The sequence below is a fragment of the Tursiops truncatus genome, chromosome 4 (assembly GCF_011762595.2).
Source record: "Tursiops truncatus isolate mTurTru1 chromosome 4, mTurTru1.mat.Y, whole genome shotgun sequence".
In the NCBI taxonomy this organism is placed as follows: Eukaryota; Metazoa; Chordata; class Mammalia; order Artiodactyla; family Delphinidae; genus Tursiops; species Tursiops truncatus.
This window is the reverse complement of record NC_047037.1, coordinates 17872074-17887222: the sequence shown is the minus strand read 5'-3', so window position 1 is coordinate 17887222 and position 15149 is coordinate 17872074. Positions and strand designations below refer to the sequence as shown.

The window sequence follows — 15149 nt, the reverse complement described above, 5'->3', positions numbered from 1 at the left end:
GCACAGTCAACATCACCCAATGGTCACCCCTTTTAACAATCTGGGAAATTAATCCAAAATGAAATTAAGTTTTTATAAATTCATATTGGATGTAACCAGTTGATCTACCTTACTGATGGAAAACTGTCTCTAACAATTACTGAAATTACAGATTTAGAACTGAAACATTCCATTAGCTATCTCTGCCACAATAGCAGCATAATGTTACACTTTGTTACTTTACTCTCTCCCACCCCCTTAAGAAACAGGGATGTTATTATGTGGTCTTATTTCACATCCTGACCTCAGTCACTTGGGTATGGAGGACATGGGTTCTACTAAAGTTAAACGACAAATCTCTGTATATTATTTACAACTAAGGACCTAAAAAATTCTCTGTAAATTTTAATTACCAAAACATCCTTTGGGATAAAAAGTATTTCTATTCTTCAAAGATTAGAGAACTGAGTACAGTGATTAACTGATTTATGTCACCCATCATGGTATGACTGCTAAAGCTGTAATAGATATGAAATTTTGAATTCCATCAAGACATTTTAGATTTTACCTAAATGATGTATTAGTATGTCAAAGTTCAAGAGCCACCTTCCTCTTTTTTTTTTTTTAACTGTTTAAAAGAATGGCCTTACCATTTTCTTTCACCAGAAGGCAACTAAATGATAAATTCTCCAGTACTTTCATAGCTGCTTTCTGGACAGGAAAGGGTGCTTTCTAACTTGTTCTGATTGTTCATGGCCCAATCCAAAACATCTAACACTCTGGCTCCAACTAGGAGTTTTAGAATAAACAAAAGAAAGAGCTACAACTATTTAACGCAGTAGGTTCTACATTTATGGAGCCCATAAGCTGATTTCACGCTGAAAGTAAAAACAATCTCAAGATGTTTAAATGAACTCTTCGATGCTGGAATCACAACAAACTCAGGAAAATTAGGAATATGTTGGTAACCTCCAATCTTTTTTTAAACTGACCTCACCCTGGGCAAGAAACCATCTCCTGATGCCATTGTTGGAGACAGAATTTCTGGCTATAAGATCCTTTTTCTGACTCAATCTGGCTTGCTATTCTTGGTTAATCATCCCCATTTCTCTCAACGTTTCACTCCTCTGACTATAGTGGATAACATTTATTATCAGGAAAGACTTTTTTAAGTGATTCGGTTCCTCCAGCCGTCTCCCTCCTTATCCTAGCTAACCCCCCCCCAACCCCCATTCCTATCGCCTTGTTTCACTAAGATTTTGCTAAACATTAGACACAGCAAGCACATGACCTCCAGTCTTCCAGTGTCTCGGAATAAACCGATATAAAAACATTCGATTGGCGCGGCTGTAAGTTTTTCTAGGCTTGGAATTTAAGAGCCTTTAGTTCTTCAACTCTTAAAGACCTATAGCGCAAAATTTAAATTTAAAATATTTTTAAATTAAAAAAAAAAAACCGCTCCCCTTTTTTAACCTTTAGCCCCGCCCATCGCCCCCCCCAGCCTCCACGCGAAAACTGCAGGAAACCGGAGGGGGCGGGACGGTGACGTCACGACGCCGGTGCGTCACGGAACGGCGGCGGCTGCGGCGCTGGCGACGGCTGCGGCAGCGGCGGCATTTTAGTCAGCAGCGGCGGCGGTAGCCGGGCTGCTGCTCCTCCCAGCATCCCTGGCGCGGCCATTTCAGCCCCATCTTGGCTGAGGGGAGGGAGCTGCAGCCACCGCTTCAGCAGTTTGAATTTCAGTTTCTCCAGAGCCTGCAAACCGGCCGCACCGAGGAGGAGCCGAAGAAGCTACCGCCGCTACCTCACACAGCCAGACCGCCGCCGCTTGCCGGCCCGCCGGCCGCCGCCCCTCATTCTCTCAAGAGCCGCGAGGGGAGGCCGAGACCGCCGCCGCCGCCCGCCAGCCCGCGGGGGTGGCTCCCCCTGTAAGGGGAGGACCGAGCCGGCTTTCCCCTCCCCCGGAGCGGGTTTCCGCCAGAGACAGTCGACATGTCCCTGGGGCTGAGCTCCGGCTAGAGCCGGGGAGGGAGGGCCGCCCGGCCGCACCGAAGCTCCGCCGCCCGCCCGCGGCTCCTGGCTGAATCAGGAATCCCCGGCTCCGGACTCGCCACTCCTCCTTCTTCCCTCTCGGCGTCCGAGAGCCCGGAGCTGACGCCGGCACTGGCTCGAGGAGCGGGACAGCACCGCCCCTCACGCCGCCGCCGCCTCCTCCCCTTCGCCCTCCCACTCCCACCCCCAGCCTAGGCCTGCTGACCGCGCGGGGCGCCGAGCTGGACTGACCACGGCGGCCCGGAGACGCGAGGAGGAAGCAGCCGGCCCGCCCCTGGGATCGCGCTTTCGCCGCCACTGGGGGTATTGAATTGAGGCACCGCGACTGCGGGAGGCGAGAAGGAAGGAGGAGCCGGCGCGCGAGTGAGACGGGGGCAGAGCCGAAGAGACCGACACGGAGAAGGAAACGGGAGGAGGATGTCTCGCGGAGCGACCGACGCACGGATCAACCCGTGACTCTTACAGCGGCGGGCCTCAGACCCCAGCGCGGACGCGGACTTTGTCTTTGGGGGCCCTGCTCTGCCCTTCCTGGTTTCCGGCAAGATCGCAGAGGAGGCGGCGTGCCTCTCTGCCCTCCAGCCTTCCTCACCATGTCCAAGATGCCGGCCAAGAAGAAGAGCTGCTTCCAGATCACCAGTGTCACCACAGCCCAGGTGGCCACTAGCATCACCGAGGACACCGAGAGCCTGGACGATCCGGACGAGTCACGCACAGAGGACGTCTCCTCCGAGATATTCGACGTTTCTCGGGCCACGGACTACGGCCCCGAGGAGGTCTGCGAGCGCAGCTCCTCCGAAGAGACGCTCAACAATGTTGGGGATGCGGAGACTCCCGGTACCGTCTCCCCCAACCTCGTCCTGGACGGGCAGCTGGCGGCCGCGGCGGCCACTCCCGCCAACGGAGGAGGAGCCGCTTCGGCCCGCAGCGTGGCTGGGGCGCTGGCCAGTACCCTAGCGGCGGCCGCCCCCTCGGCCCCCTCCTCAGGGGCCCCCGGAGCCCCCCCGGTCGCGGGCCCCTCCGCCGGGCCAGGGACTGCCGCCCCCTCGCAGCCCCCCACCACTTGTAGTTCCCGTTTCCGCGTGATCAAGCTGGACCACGGCAGCGGGGAGCCGTATAGACGCGGCCGATGGACGTGCATGGAATACTATGAGCGGGATTCCGACAGCAGCGTCCTGACCCGGTCCGGGGATTGCATTAGGCACAGCAATACTTTTGATCAGACTGCGGATCGGGACAGCGGCCTGGGCGCCACCGGAGGGTCCGTGGTGGTGGTGGTGGCCTCCATGCCGGGGGCGCACGGGCCCGACTCGGGAACTGACAGTTCCTTGACTGCTGTGTCACAGCTACCCCCGTCGGAGAAAATGAGCCAGCCCGCCCCGGCCCCGCCGCAGAGTTTTGGCGTTGGGCAGCCGCAGCCGCAGCCGCCGCCCGTAGGTGGGGCTGTGGCTCCGAGCTCGGCTCCGCTGCCGCCGTTCCCGGGAGCCGCGGCCGGGCCGCCGCAGATGATGGCAGCCCCGCCGCCCAGCCAGCCCCAGGGCGCCGCGCCTGGCTCCGTCCCCCCGGGACCCAACGGACAGGGGCTGCCGCTGACGAATGTAACCCTGGCGCAGCCCGGCCTGGCCCTGCCTCCGCAGCCCGGCCCGGCCGTGGGCGCTTCTGCCGCGCCGCCGCCCCAGCAGTTCGCGTATCCCCAGGCTCAGATTCCGCCGGGCCATCTGCTGCCCGTCCAGCCCGCCGGCCAGAGTGAGTACCTGCAGCCGCACGTGGCCGGCCTGCAGCCGCCCAGCCCGGCGCAGCCCTCGTCCGCGGGCGCCGGAGCGGGCCCCGGCCAGAACGCCTCCTCCACGGGCGCGCAGATGATGGCCGCGGCCTCCCTGCCTGGCGAAGCCGTGGCCCCGGGGCCGGGCCCCGCGCAGGGTGGACCGGCCGCGCCCGGTCAGCCGGCCGGAGTGCCCCCGGCTGCCGTGGGAGGCGCGGCGCCGTCGGGCCTGGTTCCCGCCGGGGCCGGGCAGCCTCAGCCCGCGCCTCCGCCGCAGATGGGTGGCAGCGGCGCGCCATCGGCAGTGCCCGGCGGCCCTCACGCCGTGGTGCCCGGAGTTCCGAACGTGCCTGCAGCCGCGCCCGCTCCCAGCGTGCCTAGTGTGTCTACCACTTCTGTTACTATGCCAAATGTACCCGCGCCCTTGGCCCAGGCGCAGCAGCTGGGCAGCCATCCTCCAGTCAGCAGGAGCGGCAGCATCATCCAGCACGTGGGGCTGCCCTTAGCGCCAGGCACGGCCAGTGCACCGACGAGTCTACCGCAGTCTGACCTAAGCCAGTTTCAGACTCAGACCCAGCCTTTAGTCGGGCAAGTTGACGATACTAGAAGAAAATCCGAACCCCTACCTCAACCACCACTTTCTCTCATTGCTGAAATTAAGCCTGTTGTGAAGCCTCCTGTTGCAGATGCCCTGGCAAACCCCCTTCAGTTAACACCTATGAACAGTCTCTCCACCTCTGTATTCAGCATAGCTATTCCTGTTGATGGTGATGAAGACAGGTATGGAAATCTTATTTGAAATATTTGATGGGAATGCTTGACCGCACATTGTAGTTTAGGATGCAACTGTGGGAGGTTCTTTTCTCAATTTGAGGCCCTTAATGTTTCTAAATATAAAAATTAGTTTGTGTTTAGTAAAATTGATTCATCGGTTCTTGAAAAGACATTAATTTTAGATTACTGATGCTAAAAAAGATGTGTAAGGAGAGAATTGGTGTCACAGTTGTTCAGAAGCACTAAATTGGATAGGAATGCAACATTGTTCATTCAGAAGGGCGGATTTTAGTTTAATCCTCTCAGTTTAGAAGTGGTGGCTAGTAGGTTATGCCGTGTAGGTTTGTCCCTTTATTAGGTATCAATCACACTTGAACACTTAATGGCAGAGTGTTTTGTCAGTGTGAGTTTTGAGACAGAGATAAAATTAGTTAAACATTTCCCATTCTGGAAAAACAGAAAGCCCTCTAGTAGAGAAAGAGCCACGTAAGGTATCTCCTCCAGTGTATCTGGAAAGGCTGGAGAGATAATGGTGAAATGTCAAATCCGGCTTTGAAGATCATATCTTCTTCAGCCCTTTAATAAAAGAGGATAGAAGGTCTGGAGGCTTCCCAGTGACTTCTTTAAGATGCTTTTTTTTTTTTTTTTTAAACGCAAAAAGTGTATTGGAAAGATGTTCTTATCTTCCATCAATCTTTTTACTACAGTCAAGGGAGGTGGGAGACTCTTGACAGTAATGAAAGCTGTAGTTCTTGAAATTAGAGTAATTTTATAGTAAAAGTATAAACGTTAACAATTGGCTCCCTGTATTTAGGGGGGATGCTTTTAAATAGTTTAAGGGAAAATTGGTGTATTACTATACCAATTCTACTACAATTGATGTTTGGTTATGGTTTAATGAGGATTTTAAGTGGTTTTGAGGAAATGTCACATGAAAATTTGATGTAGTGTGTATAATGCAAATGTTTAAAAACTGACTTATTACCAGATATTACATTTAAAAATTACAGAGAAAGTTTCAGGTACTTTACAGTTGGAAATTTATTTTCTGAGGTTTTTGTTTTGAGAGAGGTTAATTTTAGATGTGTTGAAAGAGCAGAACTATTTTTATAGATTTCTTGAATAATTGGTATGTAGACTACAATGAGAGCTGTTAAAGCTTTTTCTTCCTATTTTCTTCTGAGTTCCTTCACATTCTTTTCTTTTTCATTTCGAATTAGCTTTGTATTTTTGTTATATACTTCTTTTCGTTTGAAAAATGCTCACTGAAATTCATCTTCTTTGCCTTTTATAATTCAAAGTTCATCTTTTTTTTGTAGGTGACTTGCTTGTGGGGAGTCTTTCTTCCATTTAAGAACTCTTAGAGAGTACCACGTGTCCATGAGTGAGCTCAGCTAGCTAGTCATGGAGAGATTTTATATGGATGGGACTACCAAGTAAAGACACTGATTCCACAAGCCACTCAAATACCCCTCTTTACATTTTCTGCCATGTTTCACTTTTCACACGTAGGGGCACACCTGAAATGCCACTTGAGTTTATTTGTTCACCTTTGGTAATAGTCAACAGGCATCTTCCCTTTTCTAGCTGCCAGAAGCCAGTTTTTTTGTGATGGGTTGGTAAATAACCATTTGCTTACTACCTCTCTGTTCCTGTTGTACACTGTATCTCTTCAAGAAATGATGACTGGTTTTCTCAACCCCTCACTACCCCAAAAACACATGCACACCTATGAATGAAAAATGTGTTTTCTCTCCTCTTCACACCTCTCAGTTTACAGCATTTGTAATTACATTCCCCAGAACTTTTTGGTGACGATATGGTATGAAGCAGAAAGATCTGTTGATAAATGGAAACTCTGGGATGTATTCTTTAGGGTATGACCACAAAGATGCATTTATTTCTTCTCTTACTTTATTAAAAAAGTTGAATTTCAAGAATCTCATTTCCAAACTTGTGACTATTTGAACTACAGATACGACTGTATTAGTGTTCTTATCAATTGTAACAGTTAATCCAGTGCAGGGGTTTTCATTTGTGTATAGTCCTATTTTAAATGTGGTGCTTCCCTCCCCCACCCAATCTTTTAAAATCTTCACTGCTTATCAAATGTGCATTTCTAATTTTTGTTATAGCCTTTTCATTGGTTTCTAATTTAACATGCCAGTTTCCAAGATGTAATCTTACACATTTGACTGTTTTTGTCACTGGACCAACACACCTGGTGAAGGAATAAATCCATTAAGTAGAAATAGTTTGGGGGTCTTTTTAAATTTGTTTTTTAATGGAAAGCCTTTGTAAAAGAGAGGGCATTTTTAAAGTTGTATCCTTGAAATTAAGTAACACAGTTTTTCCAGGCGTATGTTTAAATTACTGAGATGACTACTTTTGAGGAGATAGTACTAACAAAATCGTGATTTTAATGTGATTTTCGGTTGCCTTCTTAAATTAAAATCTTCGTACAATTTTATTTGCAGTCATTCAGATGTAAAGTAAAACATATTGGAGTGAGAGGTCTTGAGTAATTATTAATAGGTTGACGAATTTCAGATCCTTAGAAAATATTTGTAAAAAAAGATGTTTGCCTTTTTAAAAACCATTAAGACGTTAGTAAACAGTCTATTTCGTTGAGAAAAGGAAGGAAAATGGAAGATTAACAAAAAGATCAGGTGGTTTAAGTTGATATATTAAGCACTCTGTCTTGTGATTTTGTTTGCATTACTTAATACAAGGATCTGTATTGGCTCATTCTGAGACCATTTATTTTAAAGAATCAGACCTTATATACTATCATACCTTTAAAAGAGCTGATGGTTGTATATACAAAATAAGAAAAGTGTTAAATTTGGGAGTTAACATTGCCGATTGACCATATGGTATTAATTAGCATGAAGTTTATATATCATTCTAGTTTATGGTCAGTTGTTGAGATTCTTTAAACTGGAGGATATAATAATGGTTAAAAATATAGTTCATAAAAAAATGCATAGACACTTTTACAGTGAACGTTACAAAATTTGTTTAAACTACCTACATGCTTAACAGACTCCTATTTGGTAAATAGGGGGAGGTGCAAAATATTACTGGCCCTTTTGGAAAAGGAACACGGTACAGATCATTTTCCATAGATAGCTGACCAATGTGAACTCTGTAGGCCACATGCCAGGAACTCTTATGAATGGCTGCAATTGTGAACTGTCAACTGCAACCAAAAGACTGTTGAAAACCTGATTGTAAGGATCCTCTAGTGGCAAATATCTTTATATCTTGTTAATAGTTTTATTTGTGTAGTTTGCTAATGACTGATAAAATATTATAAATTCTGAGTGTTAAATAGTGTGTCCTGGTATGTGCTATAAATATAGATTTTGTTTGTACACTTCATATATATCTATATAGATGTATGTATGAGATATACATATATACACACTTCTTTTAATGGAGTTTTTTTTTTTTTTAACGTGACATTTAAGAGAGGATTATGTAAATGTATATGAGGAGGCAGAACTGTCACTCTTACTTTGTTTCAAAAATCTATAGGGAACTTTTTAGAACTCTGAAAAAGTCTTAGTGCATTTAGTCTTTAAAAATGAAAGCTCCTTAACTTGAATCTGTGTTTCTTTGGGAGCTTCTGGTTCTTTATCAGTATTGAAGTGTGGAGGTACTTTTGTCTTGCAGCTTTACAGTTGATGTTTAAATCACATGCCAGGTACCATCTTAGGCCTATCTAAGTAAGTAAGGATTTTGTAATCAAAGTGTAGTATCTCCTGTGTATGAGTGACATCATTATTTAGTAGAAAAATGATACTGATGCATTCATCAGAGTGCCATGTTGATATGCTTTAGTCATAAACGTGGCTCTAAGTTAAGGAAATTATCATAGATTTCCAGAAAGGCCGATGATCCAAAAGTGCCTGAAATTCCTAAAACCAAGAGTTGTATAAGTGGGAGCATGGCCTTTTTTATTCACAGTGATACACCATTGTTTAAAATTTTGTGTGAACTAAATTGTATAGGCTGAACATTGGTTAACTTTTTAGAAAATATAAGGGTTTTTATGTGTGTAGAGAAGACACACTCCAAGTAACTAATTTATTAACAGTGTCTTTTTCTTGTAAGGGATGGGGAGGGTATCTTGAACTAAATTGCCTTTATGAGAAGTCATTTTTGTTTTTTCACAGTACTAGTAGTGGGATATATGCTTTCTCCTTTATGAGAATAAATGTAATACCAATCTATTTGTTCTTTGAGAATTCTGATAGCACTAATTTGGAAATGATAAAACATGATACTGGATTTATGGATCTGGTACTTGGTCATTTAGAATAGAGTTTAGTCTTTCTCAGCACCAAAAGAGGTTGGAAGCAGTCATGCTCTATAGAGTCCTCTAGTAACAAAGAGCAGCCCCACCAATCAGATGGTAAAGAAACCAGTGAATCTCTTCCCTGAGGAATGGTTGATAGGGGAGTATAAAAGGATCTTGACTTTTCTCTCCTGAAATGGTAGAAGCTGGGGCGTTGTGGAAGTAGGAAGTAATGGCAGGTAACCAACACAGAAGTAAAGGTAGTGAAATGACATGAAATATGGTCTCAGAAGGAATAGGAACACATGTTAATAGTGAGGAGTAGTGGTCTAATTCCTTCTTTTAATAATTGTTTTAGACCAGTATGTATTTCCTCTTCCAAACAGATACATTTATTTCTTAATTGCATTACTCTTGAAATACGAGAGGCTTTACAAAAACAGGTGTGTCTGGTTAAATGTAGCCTGAACCATGATGTTTCTAAGTAATTTTTTATTAATGGGAAGAGCAGATTTTTAATAAGAAATCTTAATTGATGACAATATTTAAGGGGTCTGTGTAGCAAATTTCCTGAATTGGAATAAATCCTTTAAGTTTGTTTTTTCTCTATACTAAACCAGTAGACTTGTGATTTGAACCTGTTCTTTTAAATGGTGTAATACGAATTACCGCATCACAAAGAATATGCATGCCTGAATCATTGGTATAATTTAGGCCTTTCCCACAGCAATTCTGTTGTTGTTTTTTTTGTTGTTTTTTTGTGGTTTTTTTTTTTGGCTGCATTGGGTCTTCGTTGCTGCTCTGGGGCCCTCTCCAGCTGCTTCGAGCAGAGGCCACTCCTCACCACGGTGCCCTGGCGCGGCCTCTCCCGTCAAGGAACACGAGCTCCAGGTGCGCGGGCCTCAGCAGTTACGACACACAGACTCAGTAGCTGTGGCCTGAGGGCTCCAGAGCGCAGGCTCAGCAGCTGTGGCGCAGGAGCCCAGCTGCTCCGTGGCATGTGCAATCCTCCCAGACCAGGGCTCGAACCCACGTCCCCAGCATTGGCAGGCGGACTCCGAACCACTGCACCACCAGGGAAGCCCTCCCACAGCAATTCTTGAACATACCAGATTGAGATTACTCTATTTGTTATATTCTTTATCTGGCGTTGCTTAGGGTAAAAATTGGGACTCCTCCGTAAAGATTTAGGAACAGTAACCAATTTGTATCATTCCTATACATCATTATGTGACTTTCATGATATAATTTATACACTTCAAATTTGGCTGGTAATATTAAAGGTATATTGATTATCTGCTTTACCTCTAAAAAGTATGTGCATAAGTTCTACTTTTAAATCAGGTAAATTAAATTTCATATATGCTACTCTGGATTGCTTATCTCTCAAATTTAAAGCCCCAAATCAGATAAAAGTATTTCGTTTTATATCTTTGTACTCAAGCTACCCTTTGTTAAAAAGAATGAACTCACATTCTTTAAGTTGTACATTTGTATATGACAGGTATGTGAAAATTCTGTAGATGATTGAGTTAATAATTTTAATAGTGTTCACCTCGGACATATACGATTAGTAAATGTCTTGATGATTTATACTCATCAGAGTAGGCAAGACAAATAAGTGAAGTCTGAATGTTAAATTACTTAAAGCCTCCTTTCCTATAAGCTCTCACTGTAATTTGACTAAAGAGTATTGATGTATAGAAGAGAAACTACGATTAATGTGTCAATTATTATAAATAATGCTGGTGTGTTTTAAATGTTCTTTGTAAAGGTTTAGGCTATCCATCTTCATTACTACACAAGTAAATTGTTTAATCTGTGCATGAAGGATACCCAAAACAAAGTTTAAGGCTGACTAATTTCTTAAGTAGAATTAGAATTCAGTTTTACTAACAGGTTTTGTAAGTTAAACCAAAACAAATCCATGTTATGTGGTCTACCTAACTTTTGAAAACAAAACAAAAGCAAAAAAAGGAGAGGGGGCTCCTGATCAAATAAATCAATAGTGTGTTTAATTATGTACTATAGCGTATCATATGAGTAACCATTATAGCCAATGGAGTCAGGCATGCCTGGGCTGAAATTCAACTGTGCTGCATACTTGAGACATTTGACGTTGAGCTAATTATTTAGCCCTCTAAGCCTTGTTTTCCCATATGAAAAATGGGGATAATACCTACCTTGGAGAGTTTGAGAGGATTAAATGAGGTATGCAAGTGATTTGTGAACAATCATGCATAACCTAAAACAGTATGAGTGGCAAACATACATCACAGAAACATCAGTGTTTCAGTGTCTACACTGTTTTTCCAGATCAACTCTTGACATGCTACAAACCATACCAAGAATGTTTAGTTTTGATCCAAAAATGTAATTGGATGGCATGGATATAATCAGAGAAAAGGAGACATTGTTTCAGGCCAGAAAACTCATGATGTAGTTAAGTGGTACAGCAAATTGTGTTCTAATCCTGGCTCTTCCACCATTTAGCTGATTTCTTTGGTCAAGTCATTTAACTTTCTTGGTTTTCCTCATTGGTAAAATTAGAATTTGAGCCTTTGGTCAGATTTTAAGATTCCCTGAGTATGAGTCCATACATAGACATGTTTCATGAGAGAGCTGCCAACTTAAACCTTCCTCTTGGTCAAACCCTTTTCATGCCCCCAGACTATTATGTGACAAAAAATGAAGTTTGCAGATACTCGTTAAGTAGGTTGAATGCCCAGGAAAACATTTAAAGTGGCAATATGTGAATCATTCAACTTTTCTTTGTGGTTTCTGAGTAGTAAGTACTGGGATACAGAAATAAAACTATCCTGCCCTCCAAGATCTCAGGCTATGTGAAAATAATTACGATGTGAAGTTGCATACTTTGATATACGTTATAGGCTGTGATGGAGTAAATTTAAGTTATTAATGGGAACAATTTAGGACATCAAGTCAGATTTGTGTGGGGATGAAGTAGTTAGACTGATTTCTGTTTAAAATCAACTTATTCTCTGCATAGGCAATACATTTATACAGTTCAAAATTCAAAATATATGACTATAAATTGAAAGCCATTCTGCTACCTCTGTCTTCCAGCCACCCAATTTCTGTTCTCAGAAGCAACCCATTATTACTTTTGCTTTCTTCTGAAGCTAACTCTAGAGTTGAATCTTAAGAGTCATTCAGATTAGGTCACTGATGAGAGAAGCAGATGATTTTCCAAGTAGAAGGCAGTTTTGTGTAACAATATGGAAGAGTGAGAATATGTCAGATTTGGAACATGATGTGATTAATTTGACAGTAATCAGAGTGAAGGGTTTAAATGTCACGGAGAGAAATGGAAATTTTTATCGTTTAAGTCTATGGTTGCTGTTAAGGTGTTTCTTGAAGCTTTTATTGTTAAAGTAGTATGTATCTTGGAACCATTTCAATACGCTTTTTAGTGATTATTGTATTTTTAATTAAAATCTTGTGGCAAAGTTGTGTATAAGGAAATCCTGGGGGAGCTCTGAATCCTAGAGGTGGAATTCTCCAATGGAATGTACTAAATAGCTTGGTATACCTGGCTCTAAGTTTATGAATTCTGTTTGCCTTAAGTGTTCTGTTTGCCTCAGTAGTACCTTAATAATGATGAAATATTTGGTATATGTTAAGATACTGTACCAAAAGTTGATCTTTATACAGCATATTTGGAAATCATAACCCTATGTTAAACATAGACCAGGCTTAATTGTTTCAGACCGTATGTATACATAATCTCATTTTATCTTTTCAGTAACTGTAATGAGTGTTTTTCTTCCCTTTTTTATGGATTACGGAAACTGAGTCACTGAGGATTTGAGTCACACAGCTATTAAGTCACACAAGGCATAAGGTCAGATTCAGGCCTTCTGACTCCAAAGCCAGTGCTCTTGGATATTCCCGGAGTTAGTTTTGTTTTATTACTTTACTGACTGTAAGATAGGATGAAGGAAAAGCTTCTGTTGCCCTGATCTGTTGTGTTGTAACCCTTTACCTAAAGGATATTTTTTAAATCATTTAAAATCCCTAGATGATAACGTTGGAGATGGCCCTTGTTCCTCGGCTTACTGTATTTCCCTGGTTTCTATTTAGAGATTTCTGAAGTTGAGCTTTGACATAAGAGAAGGAGAAGGTATTTGCTGAGGAGAGGGCTCATGTACCTCATTCCTTAAGCGTCAAGAGTTTTTTAGCTTAGTTTTGAGGTAGAATATATACGGATGTTTCTCCTCTTTATTATGTTAGTTACCCTACAAAGATAGTATCTTAGTTTAGCAGGTAGACATATGTCACATTTAAGTTACTTTCTCATGTACTACTTTATGTACTTGGTGATTATCATGACAGACTGTTCAGTATATAAAGTCAAGAAGTATTTTGTTCGTTGGTTTGGAAAATTTTCTACAAATAGGAAAACAGTGTTTTAGGTGAGTCTTCCTAAGAAGTGCTTGATTGGCTTTATATTGAGTTCAGTAGCTTACGTTGACATCAAATATGTTGTTAGAGAACTGTTTTCAAATTTTATTTCTTGAGCAGAAGAGAATTTGTGACCAAAGCTGCATAAAATTCAATATTTCTAACACATTTTTAATATCATTTGCCTCTTGGTGCCTTCAGATTTCATAGACTGTAAACTTGAAATGATCCCCATTAACAGTGTTTTCCATGAACTCTTAATTTCCTCAATTTTATGCCATTCCAAAACAGAAGTCTTTGATGATCAGGCCCTTCAGTACTTATAGATGGCTCTTTTGAAGTTCTTGATCAACTATGTTTCACAGACATGACTCCTTTAATCTGTGCTGCTAATCAATGTTTTGAGACTAATTGTTGCTATTTGCGAAAAATCAGTTTATGGATAACATCCCAGCTTAAGTATTCCAGAAACCAGAAATTTCATATTTTATAGTAAGACTAAATGTTTATCCGTGGAATCTCAAGTATTTAAAATTTTTTACACTACATAGATTGTATAACTCCATATGGCTTATTCATTTTGAATATATATGTAAAAAGGAATTGTTAACTGCCAGCTTTTGCAACCTAAGTGTATTTGTTGACATGTTCTAAAGACTTTTAAGTCCATTTATAGTGCTGTATTTTATTTCACAGTTATTTTTCTTGCCCCCAAGATACACGACTAACTGCAGATATGTTCTCTTTTCACTTCTATATTTGACCTATGAGAAACATTTCGTTATTAGTATCCATGCTGTAAAAATACTGGAATTTCATAACTGAAGTCATGTGACTTTATTTAAAACCAATTTATTTGGCATTTGAACTTGATTCAAATTAAATATATATGTATATATTTTTCCAAGATCAGGGGATCTGAAGTTCTTCTAAAGAATATCTCCCTTAAAAATATATTGTAGGGGGCTTCCCTGGTGGCGCAGTGGTTGAGAGTCCGCCTGCCGATGCAGGGGACACAGGTTCGTGCCCCGGTCTGGGAGGATCCCACATGCCGCGGAGGCCCGCGTACCGCAAAAAAAAAAAATATATATATATATGTATATATATTGTAGGGCTTCCCTGGTGGCGCAGTGGTTGAGAGTCCGCCTGCCGATGCAGGGGACACGGGTTCGTGCACTGGTCCGGGAAGATCCCACATGATGCAGAGCGGCTGGGCCCGTGAGCCATGGCCGCTGAGCCTGCGCGTCCGGAGCCTATGCTCCGCAACAGTGAGAGGCCACAACAGTGAGAGGCCTGCATACCGCAAAAAAAAAGATATATATATATATATATGTATATATATATATATACACATATATATATAGTAAATGTTCTTTAATGAATTTTGAATTCCAAACTTGCAGAATAACTTCCAAGTTTACTCTTTGTTATTTTCTTGTATTTACTACCTTCCTCTTTGTGTCACTCTGTTTATTTTAAACCCAAAGTCTCCAAACAGACCTGTGTGAATAGCAGACTTATTCCCATATGGTCTTGGGTGAGCTGGTAAAAAAGCCAAATTGAGTTTTCAGTTGGTTTAGTTGGCTTTCATTTAATTTGGCAGACTGATTTTCTAAGTACAGTGAAAAAAAGGGGCCTGGCAAATAGATCTTGAGAGGATACAAGCTGTTAAATAAACAGTAGTCAGCAACCTCTTAATTCTTTCTTGATATTAGTAGGTCCAATCAGTGCCTTTAATTGCCTTAGACCTAGTCAGGAGAAAAGTAGAGAAACAGTTAAAAGAACAGAAAGGAGTTGAAGTAGGGGAAGCAAAAAGAAGTACACACACTGGAGACTCCTAGTTAATCAAACAGTTGC

At 42.6% G+C, this 15149-nt stretch overlaps 1 protein-coding gene across 3 annotated transcripts in view; it reads left to right on the top strand.

Annotated features, from left to right (window-relative positions):
- The first annotated feature begins 1833 nt into the window (after positions 1-1833).
- The window catches only part of TSC22D2 (TSC22 domain family member 2), a 56576-nt gene continuing 43260 nt past the window's right edge, over positions 1834-15149 (top strand). For all 3 annotated transcript variants that reach the window (XR_004526262.2, XM_019934343.3, XM_019934342.3), the window contains exon 1: positions 1834-4570. Coding sequence is in view for 2 of the 3 variants with exons in the window: in XM_019934343.3 (XP_019789902.1) it covers positions 2622-4570 (1949 nt within the window). In the remaining variant the exon portion in view is untranslated. The remainder of the gene's footprint in view (positions 4571-15149) is intronic.